An 18,766-nucleotide genomic window follows, 5' to 3' on the forward strand; every position below is an offset into this window, starting at 1 on the left:
TCAAAAAATTACCTGAAATCAGTTCTTTAACTTGTCCTTCACTTAGGGTGTATTCAGACCAGGATAGTTCGATAGTTCACTTGCTTTGGTCCGAACCAAATGTGTGTGTTTTTTTTTTTAAATTTTGGTGCGGTTCGCTTTCACACTGTACATTTTAGTAAGCAGACCAAAATCTGTCAACAAAGCCACGCGCCCTGAGGTCGTTCAGCTATTGGTCAGAGACGACACGCGCACAAAGCGTTAAGTTCAAAAGTAGTCATGGAGGCTTTCCGTGCTGTTATTCTTTTTAATGTCATCAAAGCTATGTTTTTTCCAGTTTTTACTGTTTTCACAATTGTGCGATTACTATGCTGTTGTACAAGTAATTTATCAACGACGACGACAAAGGGCAAGGCGGCTGATGAGCGCACATCATGTTGTGACAGTTCTGGCTCTTCACGCAACAGAGGAATTTCTTTTTTGCATCGCTAGTACCGCCACTTTTTGAAAGAATGTCCCTGATTTTAATGTAGGTCTGACGGAGTTTCTTCACTTTTAGCCGACATTGTTCTGGGGAGCGCGTGAACCCCTTCTTCATTTTCTCACTGAATACAGCAAACACGTCGGCATTTTTGTGTGTTCTCTCCAAAAGCTCAGATATGTGGACATCTGCCCATATATCCACAAGGGTACGCGGTTCTTCCTCGGCCCACGTTTGCCCCTACTCATTTTTTGTACTCGTCTACCACTGGTGACTGAACGACCCTTGACAACCAAAACAGTGTTTGCACTTCGCGGTGGAGTGTCAAGACTCTGTTTCCCATAATGCTCGACAAACGACGGAAGCTCCCGAGGTACAAAAAAGCAAAACTGTCGGATTAGGTCCGGTCTGCTTTCACACCTCCAAAAGATCTGCACCAGGGTTCCTTTGGTCCGGACCGAGTCCGACCTTGCAGCTCGGTCTCGGTCCGCTTGTTTGGTCCGGACCAAACAATGCAGGTGTGAATACGCCCTTAAAAACTGGTACAAGAACCAGTTTGAATCAATTTGAATTTTGGACCCCTGTGACGCACACTTTGTACCCTGATTGTAAAACAACCCTTAAAGCACTGTACTCACAAACTTCTGGCAGGTCAAATTTTGTGTATAATATTGATCTTTTTATTTATTTCTGTACATCCATAGACCCATTCAGCACGTGAACATCAACAACTCTGTCAGAAAGAACCGAGATAAGCGTGGAGGTTGCTTCTTCTGATGGCCTTTTTTGAAAATTGTACACACAGTGAGATACTGAACATCAAGAACACTAATACACAGTGAGTGACATGCGCTGGTAAATACCTTCAGTATAGAGTGCACTAGCAGAAGTGCTGCATGAGCTATGGTTTAACAACACGACACACAGAGCGGTACTGACAGGCTACTGGGGTTTCAAACTTTTCATAAATTGAATATGATAAAGAGCAAAAACAGTGGTTGGAGTGGAATACAATGCAAATAGAGACTACCACATCAAGAAAAGTAATTAAAAAAAAACAGGAATGTAAATAAAGTAGGTTATATTATCATCCAATCGTAGTCAAATCTTGGATCCCTGGTATCTTAGCACATCTGGAAACAATTCCTCTTTCTATCAATCAATCAACTTGGAAAAGAAGAAAATAATTGCCTTGTAAGAGAGAATAATAAGTCTTCTCTTCATATTCACGAGAATTACCTCTACACATCATGCAGCACTAGCCATCCTTCTTTTATCCATGGTGTTCCCTATACTGAACTACATAACCATTGTGTTATGAAAACAGGATTCCTTAGATGCAGCCGTCCAAACAGGTAAATATATTAAAAATAAGATTTCTCAGTGTGTAGGTTTGTACATTCTCTATAAATGGTGCAGCAATAAACTGGACATACTGTACTGTAGTCAGAAACCTGGGCTTGGCCACTGCACAGAAATGAAATGAATTTCGCATTGGGGAGGGGGTGGCATGCCTTAGATGGGTTCCCCACAAATCATCATCTCACTTCAGGTCCCCTTCATCACCTTGGATGGTTTTCTTGATGCGCAGAAGCATAGTGGTCAGCCACTGGTCCAGACGTGAGATAGAATCAAACTCCTTCACCTAATAAAGGGAAGAGGGAGGGGGGAAAAAAAAAGTTTTATTGGCCAGAAAATGTTAGTGTTCCAGTGTGCTGCCCAGCTCTATTCTGGTTGCCTGGAAACCTTACTGGTGAGGCTAAAAATTGCTAGTTAAAGCTAGACGGCCTTTCGATTTCATAAAATTTAGTTTCCTCTGAAATGTGGTCATTATGATGCGTTTATTTCTGTAATATCTCAAAAATAAAACGGGCCATTCTGTGGCTGGGAAGTTATTTAATTTGAGTGGATTCCCGAGCAAATAATGTGCATGAAATCACTCTATTCGCGCAGTCAAGCAGACAGAGGAAGTTCGTGTGCGCATGCGCAAGTTTACCACCTCCTTTTGGGTTTTACGGCAGCTGGCATCCACAGTGTTGCATGACTGCCATCTACAGGTTTACCTTGACCGTGCACTGACAGTTCCATCATTCTGTCGCTAAACGAACAGCTGATCACACCGAGGTGCTCGCTGACCGCCGATATTTATTAGTTTGGTCCTGCGTTTCCTTTCCTTCGCAATATAACGCGTTTTCTCGCTTTCCGTTACTGTAGTCAGTCTTTCACATTTCATTCGCACACTCGCGTCCTCCATTTTTCTCTCCTGTTTCAAATTTGTATCCCATAATGCCTTGCGTGAACGGGGAAAGCCCACCATGTGATGCATGATGTATCTTGAATTGGGTCATGGTGAAGCAGGAAAAAAATAGCGGAGAATTTAGGGCCATTTGGCCAACATATCACTGAGACTGTTTTATCCTCATAACAGATGGAAAAGACATCATTTAAGTCTGGCAAGTGTTTAAAGGAGAACTGAAGTCATTTTTAAACTTGCTTTATTTCTTAATTAACGTGTTATTCAATTACGTTTTTGGTTTTAGTAACTTTATATCGTGACTCGTATTGGCAACTAATTGCAATTCAATATTATACTTATCGGCCTGTTCGGTTTTTAGCCGTGTTAAATTTAGTTCGTTTGGTCCACGGCAGGCGTCGCTCATCCGCGCGATCTTCGAGACTTGTGCGAGACTTCGAAACATGAAGTGTCAGCGCTGCCATTTTGAAAACTGTTTTCCAAACAAAATATTGCACAAAAACGAGTTTAAATGACGATTACTGCCTACTTTTTTCAAAATTTCCTGATTGCTATCAAAACAAACACAACTTCCAGCTCGATTACATCAGCATTCCAAAGAGGGCGCGCACGTCTTTTGACAACGTTGGCAGACATCGGTCACTTTGATTTCCGCTGTACGTTTTACTTCCATCCTACGATGTCTCGCACAGGTCTCAACAAAGCTCGTTTACGGCCATTGCTTTTGACATATGGACTGATATATTACAGAGCATATTTCAAACACTCATAACTTGCTATAGCAGTGACAAAATAGCGATCAAAAATGCATTCCTATATTTAATAAAATGAGAAATAGAATTTTGATTAAAAAAAATTGCCTTCAGTTCTCCTTTAATGTGAGGTGATTGTGTAACAGGGCAAACAGTTTCATCAGTTTTACCCGATTCTAAAGACACCACCATGAAGCATGACATTTAAACATTCTACAAAACCGTCTACAAACCAAATGAAAACTTTTGTTGGTAAAGATCAAGAAGGATTTGGGGTTATTTATTTCTTATTTAGAAACCTAAAAGCCCAGACATGAAACCTGATTGGCCCAGGCTGGTGATTTGTTCAGCCCTTCAGCATAACATAGGGAGAGTTGGACTGGACTGTGAAATCAGGACATATCCGGCCATACTCTCTATCTGAATTGATTCAACTTGCAGCTTAAAGTCAGTCTATTCAGAAAGTTGTAGAAATCTTACCGCTTCTGTGAAAGCCTCTGCATTCTGCTCTTCATGGGCTTCCAGAAGTTTCTGTCAGGAGCCATGTTCATAGGAGATATGAGCAAAATGGTTCTTTTATTGAAAACGCTATCTTTTAAAAACACAGGGCTTACAGACCTTCAGAAGTTTGCACTCTCTTGAATCCGAGAATGCTGGGAACATTTCCTCGTACTTCTCAACAGCAAGCTATAAAGTTTAAACAGAAAGGATTCAGTGGGCAATAATAACGAGAATAAAATGTCCATATTTGGAAGGTTTCTGACTTTTTGCGAAGACTGACCTTTGCATTCAGTTCATCTACAATGAAGTGGCATAACGAAGCTTTGAAGAAATACTCTTTGGCACTGTATTTCAGTAAGGGGTTGTCCATGGTGTTTGTTCCAACCTAAAAACATTTCAGGTAAGATCATGGGATTTGGACTGTCACCGTAAACCTCAATAATTATAAATTTGCTACCTGTTCATAGATCTCAATGGCCTTCTGATACTGTTCCAGCTGTGCACTGTATGACGCAACCTTCAGGAGACACTTGTTTGCAGAGCTACCAAATAAAATCACAATAACAAAATGATCAGCAAGAAACTTAATTAAATGGAATTAACTTGTAGCCAAACATTTCATACTTTAAAACGGTCTGCTGCAACAACTAACCTGTTTGACTCCTCTCCCTTGTAATAGTCTGCAGCTTGTTCATAATGGGCAATTGCCTTAAAAAAATAAAATAAAATTTGTCCATTAAAGGATCATAATATCATTATTAGTACAATTCTTTGTACTGAACATTGGTACAAATTTTATTGTAGCACTTTAGTGGGGGAAAATTTTAAATTCTGCTTCTATACATTATCCATTTTTCCACTGCAGCTATTAGCTAATTTAGTGTTCGCCCTATCATCCAGAGATCATGAGTTTGAATCCCAGTGATGCCACAGCAATCAGTGGCCAGAAGCCCAAGAGAGCAAAATTGGCCGTGCTCTCAGGGAGGGGTGGTATACGCTCGCTCTCTGATCAATTAGAGTAAAGGCCTATTTATATTTCTGTGTAGAAACTATGCCATAGGTATGGCATACCGTACGCTGCAGCCTGACGTGCACCTCTCTAGAATTGTAATTGCACGTTGCGGAGATGCAGACTGCAACAACTGTGATTGGTCCACTTAGTAGCATCGCATTTCTGGCTGCTCATTATCTCCATGAAATTCGGAAATGGACTATAATGATATTGCATGAATATACAGTACCAGTGAAAAGTTTGGACACCCCTACTCGTTCATAGGTTTTTCTGTATTGGGACTAGTTTCTACATTGTAGAACAATACGGAAGACATCAAAACTATGAAATAATATATGGAACACACAGGGAATTATGTGGTAAAGGAAAAAAAAAAAAGTGTTAATGTGTTTCATATTTTAGATTCTTCAAAGTAGCCAGTGTTTACCTTGATGATGCCTCGTACACTATCGGCATCATCTTAACCAGCTTCATGAGGTAGTCACCTGGAATGCTTTTCAATTAACAGGTGCCTCGTCAAAAGTTAATTCGTGCAATTTCTTGCCTTCTTAATGTGTTTGAGATCAAACAGTAAATAATAATAAAAAAAAACAACAGTAAATAACCCTATTACTGCGATCTGGTTGAGTGGTTAGCGTGTCCACCTCTTGACCAGGAGATAGTGAGTTCTACTCATGGTCGGGTCATACCAAAGACCATCATAAAAATAGTACCTACTGCCATCTGGCAAGGCACGCTGCAATACAGATGCGAGTAGGGAGTCAAATTCTCGCGGTTACCAGAAAACCAGCTCCCCACTGTAACCCTAGCTACATAATAGGGGAGCGGCCGAGGGCTAGTGAAAAGGAGATCGGCGCCACACCCATGTGCCTCAAGAGCAGGTTAGTACTGGGGACAGGAGACTGCCTGGGAAGACCAGATCCTGGTGCTGGAGGAGCTTTTTTTTTTTATATATTTATTTATATATATATAATATATATATATATATATATATATATATATATATATATATATATATATATATTTATTTTGTCAAAAGCCACTCAAATAAGTAAAGAGAAACATCCATCATTGCTAAGTCAATGAAGTGTCTTTAATTAATAAAAAGAAAGGAAAAAAAAACATTGAATTAGAAGGCGTGTGTAAATTTTTCACTGGCACTATAAAGTACGAGACCCTCTAACAGTTGTTCATTATAACAGCCAGTTGAATCCTGCAGGATCACACACTTTTCTATCTTTTCCTTCGAACAGACTCCCACTAAAGATACTGGCTGTGTCCGAAATCATTCACTCGTTCACTACTCCCTACTCACTATCTAGGGAATTCTATATAGAGGACTATATAGTGAGCTCATTGATAAAATGGGGGGGGGGGGAGAGACAAAAGAAACCAAAACACACACTTTCGGACACTACGCCGCCGTGCCGTTATTTACATCATTACTGTTGCACAATTAAAACGTGCCAGATCAGTCGGCTGGTGGGTTTTCAAATTAATAAATACATGCATGTATTTTTGTGATAAATCCATATTATACTGAACGTATTTCCTACATTAATAAATACCAAGTACTTTGTATCTGCTGCATCTTTCAGTTCTTTTAAATCAAGGCTGAATACTTTCTTTCTTCTTTGCCGCTGCCTTTTATTAAATCAAATTTGAGGCTTTTGATTAATTCCTCGCTCTGCAATCTAACTTTTATTCTTGTATTTTATGTCTTATTCTATTTTAGCTTTTTTCTATTCTCTTACCATTTTAATTGTACTTGGATGCCTGTTTATAATGTGTTTCTTCCTCTGTCCGTTCACACCAACACTTTTTTTTTTCCCCCTTTTCCCCCTCTTTCAGCGCGACCGCAATGCACGATGGTATATATTGCTTGGCTAGTGACCATCGGTTATACACTACTTTTCATGGTGCATTGTGGGATACTATGAGTCCGCTATATAGGGTGTAATAATTTTCACCCTACATTCGGACAGCACTACAAAATGGTGAACTCTCTCTATAGTAAGTGATTTCAGACACAGGGACAGTGTTATGGCCCTTTTCCACTACCCTTTTTCAGCTCACTTCAGCCCGACACGGCTCGCGTTTCGACTACCAAAAACCAGCACGACTCAGCTCGTTTCAGCCCTGCTTAGCCCCTAAAACTCGCACCGTTTTGGAGTGGGGCTGAAGCGAGCCAAGCCGTGCCGAGTGAGGCTAGGGGCGTGAGCAGACACTCCCCGTGCACTGATTGGTGAGGAGGAGTGTCCTCACATGCCCACACACGCCCCGCGAGCGCGCTGGGATCTGTAAACACCGCAAACCCGGAAGGAGAATAATTACGAATTACGAGAATTTCTGAAGCCTTATGCGCCTCGCCTCATCTATACGCTCTTGCCAGTATCTGTCCGCGTTGTCGGTGACAACAAGCCACAGCACCAAGACCAGCCACACTAACGACTCCATGTCCTCCATGTTTATTGTTTACTATTCGGGTCGTGAGACTACCGCTTAAAAGCTCACTGATGTCACTGTTTGTGCTGCTTAACGACATCACCTGACGTCCACCCACTTTCGCTAACTCCACCCAATGTGTCCACCCACTTCCAGCCAGCACGGTTCAGCGCGGTTGTAGTCGAAATGCAACTCCAACAGCCCCGCTCAGCCCAACTCAGCACGGCACGGCTCAGCCCGACTCAGCCGCGTTTGTAGTGGAAAAGCAGCATTAGTGGTGTAAATGATCACAACTCGATTAAAAATAAAGCGTCGGTCAATCAGTGATTTGTTGATTTAAACACTAGTTACACTGAAGCTGCTCATACTGCGGAATACAAACAAGTTAAAACACGGCAGAAAAGCTTTCAATGAGAACTCGCTTGGTTTATAATTAATCACAAGAGGTTTCTTTTCCCCCAGCAAAATTGTTTCAAAACATCGTTTCCTGTTTATTGTTCGTATGGTGAAACACGGCGCTCGCACTGTTTCTCCGCTCTTCTTCAATGTTAGGAAGTAAATTCTGGTGCGTTTCATGTAATTTTAGTGAACTGCAGACTGACACTGAAATGCACCATTTGTTCTCTACACTTTGTATCCTACCTTCTCAATGTCCACCAGCTCTGACTCGTACACCTCAGCAATTGTGATATGATGTTTGGCTGCAATCGTGAATCGCCCCTGAGGAGGGAATAGAAAAAGCAACATGTAAGCAAACACTCGGTTCCTTTAGATCTACCATTTAGATCTACAAGGCTTCAAAATTAACCTTTCTACAGTAGTAAGTGCAGACTGCGGTCAATAAACACCGTCATGGCTAACTGTACACATTAATACAAAACAGCTATTCATTAGCACAAGCAAGTCTAACTTCACCTTACCATATCTGTGTAAATATCGATGGCTGCATTTAAGCAGTTGATAGCCTCTATCGAAGGCAGTAAAGGGGAAAAAAGGGAAGAAGGATTTAATTGCAGGAAATTTGAGTTCACAGTGGGGAGCCAATATATAACACACTTCACTAATCAATTAGAACAAGACAAATGGGACATTTTTATTAAAAAAAAAAATACATCTGCACAATTAATGTAGTCCTTATTACACTGTCTTGCATAACTACTGACCCCCATTGCCCTTACTGTTGTAGTCATTTTATATTTAAAGGAGATATGCAGAACCTTTATTTTCAAGTACATTTCTGAGTGGATAGTATCTCCATCCTTGACAAACTGTCAGTCGCTCGCTAGTGCATGACTTTTTTTTTAAAGAATTTTTTGGGCTTTTTTTCACCTTTATTGGACAGGACAGTGTAGAGACAGGAAATGAGCGGGAGAGAGAGATGGGGAGGGATCGGGAAATGACCTCGGGTCGGAATCGAACCCGGGTCCCCGGATTTATGGTATGGCGCCTTATCCACCTGAGCCACGACGCCCCCAGTGCGCGACTTTTACATGTAATATGTATCTGTGGCAGCGGGGGCGTGGTCAAGCGTCGGTCTGTGAACGGAGGGCGGAGTCAGGGAAGGTAAGTGGCAGAATCACTACACCTGATGTTAGTTAACCTGTGTTTGTGTCTCTTCCCCAGTGACCGCGCCATATAAAAAGAGAGAGCAGAGGAAGGGAGCTCTCTCCCCAACCCCACTGTAGTACTTAGAGCGGGTGGGTGGGGCACAGAAGTATGGCAGGCCAGAACTGAGTTACAAAAACTCTTTATTGTGACACTTTTCAGTCGTCCACAAACTCCCAGCCACGCATCAGTTGTCTGGTTGGGGAGAGAGCTCCCTTCCTCTGCTCTCTCTCTCCTTTTATAGGGCGCGGTCACTGGGGAAGACGCACAAACACAGGTTAACTAACATCAGGTGTAGTGATTCTGCCACTTACCTTCCCTGACTCCGCCCCCCGTTCACAGACCGACGCTTGACCACGCCCCCGCTGCCACAGTATCTTACGGCATTTTTAATTCACTGCGACGGTTTACTGTGGGCGTCGTCGGTGAACAAAGAAATGCTTCTGCGCATGTGCAGCAGAAAACTCCCTCGTTGAATATTCGCATCAGCTCTGATGTATGACGTTGTGTTGTCTTGACAACCATGCAATATTGTAAACCATATTCAACGCTCATTCTTCATTGGACAGGAGTGACGTAATACACGTAGGCTAAGAGATATGCTAACAATATTGCATGCTATCGAACCAAATGAATGAAACCCGCTCGAAGGGAATAGAACACGTTTTTAGTCCATCGAAAACGTGTCCTGTATGTATAATACTAAAGAATAGAGACCGTAAAGCACACCTGTGTCTATAGATGTTATGGATGTGCGATAGATTAGATAGAATATTTTTCTAAAGGAGACAGCAAACATTTAGGGCTTTAAGTAAATGTATAATGAAATTAAGATGAAAGACAGCTCATCAGTCCTCACCCTGTGGATCAGCTTTCTTGAAAGCATTTCCGGCATCAACAAAGCTGGTGGCTGAATCATGTTTGTTCTGGAGCTGCATGTGTAGTCTGGCTGCCTGGCAGAACGCGTTTCCTGCAGCTGCACACCAACAGAGACGACATTATGTGCAACACCATGTTTGAGTAATGTTACAAATACTACAAGCAATTAAAAATTTCTTATTACTGAATTTTAACCTGTGTTGCTGTCACATGCAGGATCTTACTATAATCCATAATCATCCTGTGTACCAAGTACCTACCGGTCCAGTTTTTTGCCATCTTGAACATGTTGGCTGCTCTGGCGTACATCTCACAAGCCTCCTCTAATTTGTGATTCCCTCTGGAAAGATTGCAAATTATTATTATTTCTAATTTTAACCAAATAAACTGTCATGTTTGCGTTTTATTCAACGTCACAACACACCCAGTGAAGATAAATATTCTGAGAACTGTGTGGATTTTTTGGCGTGACTGTCAGCTGCCTGATACGAGGCCGAGTATACGCCTGGGAAATCTCAAACAAGGCAATTTTCAAGACCATCACAAGCTTTACTAGTCCAACAGCTTTTCTCTATGTGCGTTTTAAACATGCTGTTTGTACAGTTTAAAATGATTCCTGGTCTATAATAATTAAATACTTTTGAAGTTAGTAAAAATAGCAGTTTGAAAGCCAGACTGCCTTTTAGATTGTTCAAGTTTAGGTCATAAAAAGAATTTTCCCCGACATCCAATTATTTTTGTTGAGTGGACTGAAAGCTACTGAATTCAAATCTCAGACTTCCAATTTTATTAGGTTTTTTTTTAAATGGAACAATTAATGAATTTATCTCCACATGGCCCTAAATTCTCCGCTATTTTTTTCTGCTTCACCATGACCCAATTCAAGATATTATGTCATGCATCACATGGTGGGCTTTCCCCGTTCATGCAAGGCATTGTGGGATACAAATTTGAAACAGGAGAGAAAAATGGAGGACGCGAGTGTGCGAATGAAACGTGAAAGACTGAGTACAGTCACGGAAAGCGAGAAGACGTTATGTTGCGAAGGAAAGGAAACACAGGACCAAACTAATAAATATCGGCGGTCAGCGAGCACCTCGGTGTGATCAGCTGTTTTTGTTTAGCGACAGAATGATGTAACTGTCAGTGCACGGTCAAGGTAAACCTGTAGATGGCAGTAATGCAACACTGTGGATGCCAGCTGCCATAAAACCCAAAAGAAGGTAAACCTGCGCATGCGCACATGGACTTCCTCTGTCTGCTTGACTTGGAGCCCTGCACTCCCGCGGGACTCGCGGGACCCACCGCAAAGCAGTGCGGCGCGGGACAAATTTTGAAAGCTCATTGCGGGCGCGGGCGGGACCGGAAGTGCACATATGCGCGCATGGGCGGGAGCGGGAGTGCACATATGCGGCGCGGGCAGGAGCGGTGATAAGCTGCAGTCCCGCTAACTAAAAATGTGTTTGAAATAAAATGTATAAATTATTAATTTATGTCTATCATATATAATTTGTGCTGGATATTTTATTTGGCATTAATAAAAACATTTTAAGATGCCTAAATTTGCAGAGAGAGTCAGATTGCCAGATTGAGTGAGGAATGGTATCTTAAGTTTGCCATTGATCACCCTAACAGGAAATCCTTTGATCACTCTAATGACTCGCAGTTCACACCCAGCTAGCAAGAGAACCATGAGTGAAGAGATTTACTGCTTGCGTTAGTCTACAACTTTAATCAGAGAGACAGGTTACACAGTGACGTAGGCTTGACTCAATGCTATCCCAGAAATCCTTCCTGTAATATGCAAATTTGGCTGTCCAATCAGAGGCGGCCAAATTTGCATATTACAGGAAGGATTTCTGGGATAGCATTGAGTCAAGCCTACCATCACTGTGTAACCTGTCTGTCTGATTAAAGTTGTAGACTAACTCAAGCAGTAAATCAATTCACTTCTCTTACTAGCTCTGCTTTGCAATAAAAAAAAACATTGGTACAAAGCAAGCCCATTCACTTTTTTATGCTGATCAGAGAATTACAATGGTTTCTCATGTGATAAAAATGTGCGATTCGCTTGACAGCACTAATAATAATAATTATTATTATTAGAGACACTACATGCTGAATTCAGAAACAAGGTAAATAATAACAAACGTGAACGTGAGCTGTAGATATTTATGCTCAAGTCCACTGAAAGTGGGGGGCGGGGCACCATCACGCTGTGTCAAGACAAGAACTTTCCTGAGAAATAACGCAAACGTCTGCATCATGCGGGATTTGCGGGCGGGAGCGAGACAAAATATGGTAGGCGCGGGCGGGACTGAAAATCATAATTTTTTTGTGGGCGCGGGCGGGAGCAGGACTGAAAATCATAATTCTTTGCGGGCGGGAGTGGGACTGCACAATGCGGGCGGGAGCGGGACTGAAAAATCCGACCCGCACAGACCTCTAGGCCTTGACTGTGCAAAGTGAGCGATTTCATGCACGTTATCTGCTTTAATCCCCTCAAATTAAATAACTTCCCAGCCACAGAATGACCTGATATTTTCTGAGATAGAAATAAACATACATCACAATGACCAAATTTCAGAGGGAACTAAATTTCACCGATTTTATGAAATCGAAAAGGTCGTCTCACTTGAAGTTACGATCATGTAATAGATCTGGTTTTTCAATTCAGGCTTGTATTTAGATTGTCAAAGCAGTGAGAGAGGGGTCAGGTGGGAGAAAACTGGTCAGTAGTTTCACTGCAGTCAGTCAGTCTTGTGAGGGCCGTGGTTTTCCTGTAGAAATTTTTTATTTTATTTCTGCAGGCTGGGGGTTGGCCATTTTTAATTGATTTCAAAGTATATATCTATATAATTAAAAACATTGACATTCAAATAAAATGATTTGCATTTACACAGTTCCTATAGCAACTACCCATACAGCATGTATAAAATCACTGACAGGAGAACCATCCAACTTTCTGTCGAGGGCAATATTTGTCCATCTTTGTCGAAGCCGAAAGCCTTCAAGCTGTCTTTTCTTTTACGCAGTCTTTCCAGCGTTTCTTCGGTCGACCCCTTGGCTTTGAACCCTGCGCTAACTCACCGAAGTTGCTTCGGCATCCGGGTGTCGTCCATTCTGCAGACATGGCCCAACCAGTGGAGCCTATTGCCTCGGATGATTGTCTCTACAGTGGTTAATTTTGCACGTCTGAGGACCTCAGTGTTCGTGATTCTGAGCAAGCAACGTAAAGACTGTTGATGGAACGCCTCTAAAACGTGGAGCCGCTTGGCGAATGCCGGCCAGGTTTTGCTTCCGTAGAGTAGTACATTACTGGCATTTAGCAGACACTCTTATACAACGCAAGGTACAGTGGTGCTTGAAAGTTTGTGAACCATTTAGAATTTTCTATATTTCTGCATAAATATGACCTAAAATATCATCAGATTTTCACACAAGTCCTAAAAGTAGATAAAGAGAACCCAGTTAAACAAATGAGACAAAAATATTATACTTGGTCATTTATTTATTGAGAAAAATTATCCAATATTACATATCTGTGAGTGGCAAAAGTATGTGAACCTTTGCTTTCAGTATCTGGTGTGACCCCCTTGTGCAGCAATAACTGCAACTAAACGTTTTCGGTAACTGTTGATCAGTCCTGCACACCGGCTTGGAGGAATTTTAGCCCGTTCCTCCATACAGAACAGCTTCAACTCTGGGATGTTGGTGGGTTTCCTCACATGAACTGCTCACTTCAGGTCCTTCCACAACATTTCGATTGGATTAAGGTCAGGACTTTGACTTGGCCATTCCAAAACATTACCTTTATTCTTCTTTAACCGTTCTTTGGTAGAACGACTTGTGTGCTTAGGGTCGTTGTCTTGCTGCATGACCCACCTTCTCTTGAGATTCAGTTCATGGACAGATGCCCTGACATTTTCCTTTAGAATTCGCTGGTATAATTCAGAATTCATTGTTCCATCAATGATGGCGAGCCGTCCTGGCCCAGATGCAGCAAAACAGGCCCAAACCATGATACTACCACCACCACCACGTTTCACAGATGGGATAAGGCTCTTAAGCTGGAATGCAGCGTTTTCCTTTCTCCAAACATAACGCTTCTTGTTTAAACCAAAAAGTTCTATTTTGGTCTTATCCGTCCACAAAACATTTTTCCAATAGCCTTCTGGCTTGTCCACGTGATCTTTAGCAAACTGCAGATGAGCAGCAACGTTCTTTTTGGAGAGCAGTGGCTTTCTCCTTGCAACCCTGCCATGCACACCATTGTTGTTCAGTGTTCTCCTGATGGTGGACTCATGAACATTGGCTAATGTGAGAGAGGCCTTCAGTTGCTTAGAAGTTACCCTGGGGTCCTTTGTGACCTTGCCGACTATTACACGCCTTGCTCTTGGAGTGATCTTTGTTGGTCGACCACTCCTGCTGAAGGTAACAATGATCTTGAATTTCCTTCATTTGTACATAATCTGTCTGACTGTGGATTGGTGGAGTCCAAACTATTTAGAGCTGGTTTTGTAACCTTTTCCAGCCTGACGAGCATCAACAATGCTTTTTCTGAGGTCCTCAGAAATCTCCTTTGTTTGTGCCATGATACACTTCCACAAACATATGTTGTGAAGATTAGACTTTGATAGATCCCTGTTCTTTAAATAACACAGGGTGCCCACTCACACCTGATTGACACTAATTTCACCTTCAAATTAACTGCTAATCCTAGAGGTTCACATACTTTTGCCACTCACAGATATGTAATAAATAAATGACCAAGTATAATATTTTTGTCTGATTTGTTTACCTGGGTTCTCTTTATCTACTTTTAGGACTTGTGTGAAAATCTGATTATGTTTTCGGTCATATTTATGCAGGAATATAGAAAATTCTAAAGGGTTCACACACACTTTCAAGCACCACTGTACGGGGGGGTTTAGGTGCATTGCTCAAGGGCACTTCAGCCATTCCTGCTGGTCCAGGGATTCAAACTAGCAACCTTTTGGTCTCTCACCTTTAGGCCATGGTTTCCCTGAATGAGCACACTTTATAGTCCTCTATATAGTAGTTCCCTGTATAGTGAGTGATTTTGGACACAAAGCATGACTTTATAAAAAATAATAATTAATTTAAAAATTTTCTACATATCTTCCAGGTTGTTTTTTTCGTACAAGTCAGGATATAAAATATCGACTCTTGCATCCTCCATTTGCTGCCGTGTGTGTGTGTGTGTGTGTGTACAGTGTCAACATGCACTAACAGCACAACTGCGCCAGCACTGCGGAAACCGGAGACAGCGCGCGAGCGGAAAATAAGAACAGTGTCGCTAAGCAACCGCATGTAATAAAATCATATTAATTCACAGAGAATACAAATACAGTATTAAACACCCAGTGCTAATGATGTCCTGTTAGAGAGTCCAACTAGCACTGAAACCAAACCTTTAACTTATTATAATGCTGACTATCATTAACTAGCAGCGCATCCAGTGTCGCCAACTGTCGCAAAAACACTACACACGTCCACCTGAAGATAAACAGCTACACATCATATGAAAGCCACAGAATAAAGTATAAATACTGAACATATACACAAGTTATATCTAATATAACCTATTCTGGAAAAGTACTGCATTTAATCAGCTTGGGTCTCGTTAGCTAACGTTAATCTTACCCGAACATTCCTCCTAAAAAGGAGCCGGACGACTTTACTTTCTTGTCAGCTTCAGCCATGAGCTGAATTGCCTCTTTTTCCTTGCCGGAATTATCCATTTTGTGTGAATAAATATAATTTTTTTCCCTGTTGCCCTTCTTAACCCAACCCACCATGTACCACTACAGTAGCAGAGGATTAGTTTTTTTTTTTTTTTTTGCGGCTGAGTAAAATCCCAAACTGAAAGGCATCATGGGATTTGTAGTTCTGTAAAACGGCACGCGCCATCAAGCCACGAGTATTCCACGAAACGAAATGAACTACAACTCCCATATATACACTAAAGAACATTACGTAATTAGTGTTTGAGCGTGTGAATAGCTCGTGTTTTATTCCGTTTTTTTTTTTTAGGGCCCGAGCGCCAGAGGTGCAGGAGCGTTTTTATTATTATTATTATTATTATTAACCAACTGTACAATAGTAATACTAAAGATCAAAATAAAAATACAATCTAGGGTATACAAAACTATTGTTTATTTGGCCAATGCTCTTTCCCGAAGAAGAAGAAAAAAAAGGGGGGGGGGGAATCCATCCATCCATTTTCGGCAAGCTGGAGCCTATCCCAGCTGACTACGGGCGAGAGGCGGGGTACACCCTGAACAAGTCGCCAGGTTAGAGCCACCAATTAGCCTAACCTGCATGTCTTTGGACTGTGGGGGAAACCGGAGCACCCGGAGGAAACCCACGCAGACACGGGGAGAACATGCAAACTCGACATAAAAAGACCCTCGCTGGCCTCGAACTCAGGACCTTCTTGCTGTGAGGCGACGGTGCAAACCACTACACCACCACTGTGCCGCCCTGGGGGATAATTTTGAAATTTAGGGAAAGGCTAATGGCTAACAAGATTTGGTAGCCATGTCCATCCATCCAACCATCCATCCATCAATCAATCATTTACCTTATCCGTAAGCTTTTATTCTGTGCAGGGTCACGGGCAAGCTGGAGCCTATCCCAGCTGACTATGGGCGAGAGGCGGGGTACACCCTGGACAAGTCACCAGGTCATTGCAGGGCTGACACACAGACACAGACAACCATTCACACTTTCATTCACACCTATGGTCAATTTAGAGTCACCAATTAGCCTAACCTGCATGCCTTTGGACTGTGGGGGAAACTGGAGCACCCGGAGGAAACCCACACAGACACGGGGAGAACATGCAAACTCAACACAAAAAGGCCCTCGCTGGCCACTGGGCTCGAACTCAGGACCTTCTTGCTGTGAGGCAACAGTGCTAACCACTACACCACCATGCCACCCCGGGGGGGGGGGGATAATTTGGAAATTTAGGGAAAAGCTAATGGCTAACAAGATTTGGTAGCCATGTCCGTCCATCCATCCAGTGGTTACATTATCCGTAAAAGTGCTTATCCTGTGCATGGTTACGGGCACGCTGGATCCTATCCCAGCTGACTATAGGTGAGAGGCGGGGTACACCCTGGACAAGTCACCAGGTCATGGCAGGGCTAACACATAGAAGAAGAAAGAAGAAACCTTTATTTGTCACATGCACACTTCAAGCACAGTGAAATTCATCCTCTGCATTTAACCCATCTGAAGCAGTGAACACACACACCCAGAGCAGTGGGCAGCCACACCAGAGCGCCCGGGGAGCAGTCAGGGGTTCGGTACCTTGCTCAAGGGCACTTCAGCCCAAGGCCGCCCCACATTAACCTATCTGCGGAAACCAACAACCATTCACACTCACATTCACACCTACAGTCAATAGACCTAACCCATAACTATGTCATCACTTGTTTCCCGCAATGCATTATGGGCGATACCTGGGATCAGCTCAACCGTGTTGTTTACTTTCACCACTGCATTGTTCTGTCTAACTGGGTTTTAACCATGCCTAAAGTGAACTGCTGTGTGCCTTACTGTGTCTCCACAACAAGGGGAACACCTAATTTGAGCTTTTATCAGCTGCCAGTCGAGAAGAACGAAATGGAAAAGTTTAATCCGCAACGACAACCTTCAAACTGAATCAAAATGGACAAGTATTTGTAGCTTTCATTTTCCTGGTGGGAAAAAGACGTACTTAAACTGTCCTTCCCGCACTGTATGGCACATTAGGCGGCACCGAGCTCCGTTTCTGTAGCCCTCGGCCTCTCACCTATTACATAGCTAGGGTTACGGGGGGGGCTGGTCCTCTGGTAACCATGGGAGTTTGACTCCGCACTCACATCTGTATTGCAGCGTGCCTTGCCAGATGGCAGTAGGTACCATTTTTATGATGGTCTTTGGTATGACCCGACCATGAGTAGAACTTGCGATCTCCTGATCGAGAGGCAGACACGCTAACCACTAGGCCAACTTGTGGTCAGTTATACACTTAAGCTGTGACCCAGCAATATTTCCATGATCTGCAGAATGGTCTTCGGTTATAGAAGATTATAACAATAGGCACTGTTCATCGTCTGAAACTAGCGATATTCCAAAGCCTGTAAAACAAAGAAGCGTTCTTCGGCCTTTGCCTCTCAACGTGCCAAAACACTCGGCAGCAGAATGAGCCTGTCTGACTGATAAAACTCCAAAACCACGAAGGGTTCTCTTGCGGGTATGTATAATGTTCAGTGTACCTCACTAGCGGCATTTATTGAAGAAAATGCATTTATACTGAACATGACACGGCAGATCAGCAGGTTTCCGAAAAAATTTTTTTGTAAATGTTTCCTGATATCAAGTTTTATTTAACTAATCACTCATTTATCAATGTTTTGATGCTGTTCATTTTGGCCCGGGCTCATGAAGCAATCTTAGACTTAAATCAACAGTTGATTTTTCATAATAGTTTCCCTTACTGCATCTGTAACTTTAATTGTGCTGGATCAAGATGAAGTACAAGGCTAAGATTTCATTAGAACAAAGCTTCTTAGAAAATGGTAAGGAATAACTGAAGATTAAAAGAAAAAAATTTAGACTTAAGTCTAAGATTGCTTCGTGATCCAATATACGTCCTCAGAAATAAGACATTCTGCGATTTGGTGGTGTCGTTCCACAGTGTGGTGGACTCAGTCTAGACTCTTACTTTCTCACCAAGCTTGATTTGGATTCAGATTTTCCTGCTGTAAACCTTCGACGTTATCAACCTCTTTAAATCACCAATTTCATTGTCTTCCACAACAGAGCATGGCAAAATCACTCCT

General features: G+C 42.3%; 1 protein-coding gene across 2 annotated transcripts; it reads right to left on the minus strand.

The window, feature by feature from the left end:
* Positions 1 to 1,117: 1,117 nt before the first annotated feature.
* On the minus strand, positions 1,118 to 15,757 carry napbb (N-ethylmaleimide-sensitive factor attachment protein, beta b). 2 transcript variants are annotated; one of them, XM_060917756.1, is made up of 11 exons: positions 15,576 to 15,757; positions 10,169 to 10,248; positions 9,889 to 10,005; positions 8,345 to 8,391; positions 8,067 to 8,144; positions 4,620 to 4,675; positions 4,425 to 4,509; positions 4,248 to 4,352; positions 4,085 to 4,153; positions 3,947 to 3,997; positions 1,118 to 2,105 (listed from the first exon to the last, which is right to left on the minus strand). In XM_060917756.1, exons 1-11 carry the CDS (start codon positions 15,728 to 15,730, stop codon positions 2,004 to 2,006), a joined length of 945 nt encoding a protein of 314 aa, XP_060773739.1. In that variant the 5' UTR covers positions 15,731 to 15,757; the 3' UTR covers positions 1,118 to 2,003. The 2 variants fall into 2 exon arrangements, with proteins under 2 accessions (XP_060773739.1, XP_060773740.1); XM_060917757.1 differs by lacking the exons at positions 8,345 to 8,391; positions 15,576 to 15,757.
* Between the last annotated feature and the right edge of the window lie 3,009 nt (positions 15,758 to 18,766).

Source organism: Neoarius graeffei, chromosome 3 (genome assembly GCF_027579695.1).
Source record: "Neoarius graeffei isolate fNeoGra1 chromosome 3, fNeoGra1.pri, whole genome shotgun sequence".
Lineage (NCBI taxonomy): Eukaryota > Metazoa > Chordata > Actinopteri > Siluriformes > Ariidae > Neoarius > Neoarius graeffei.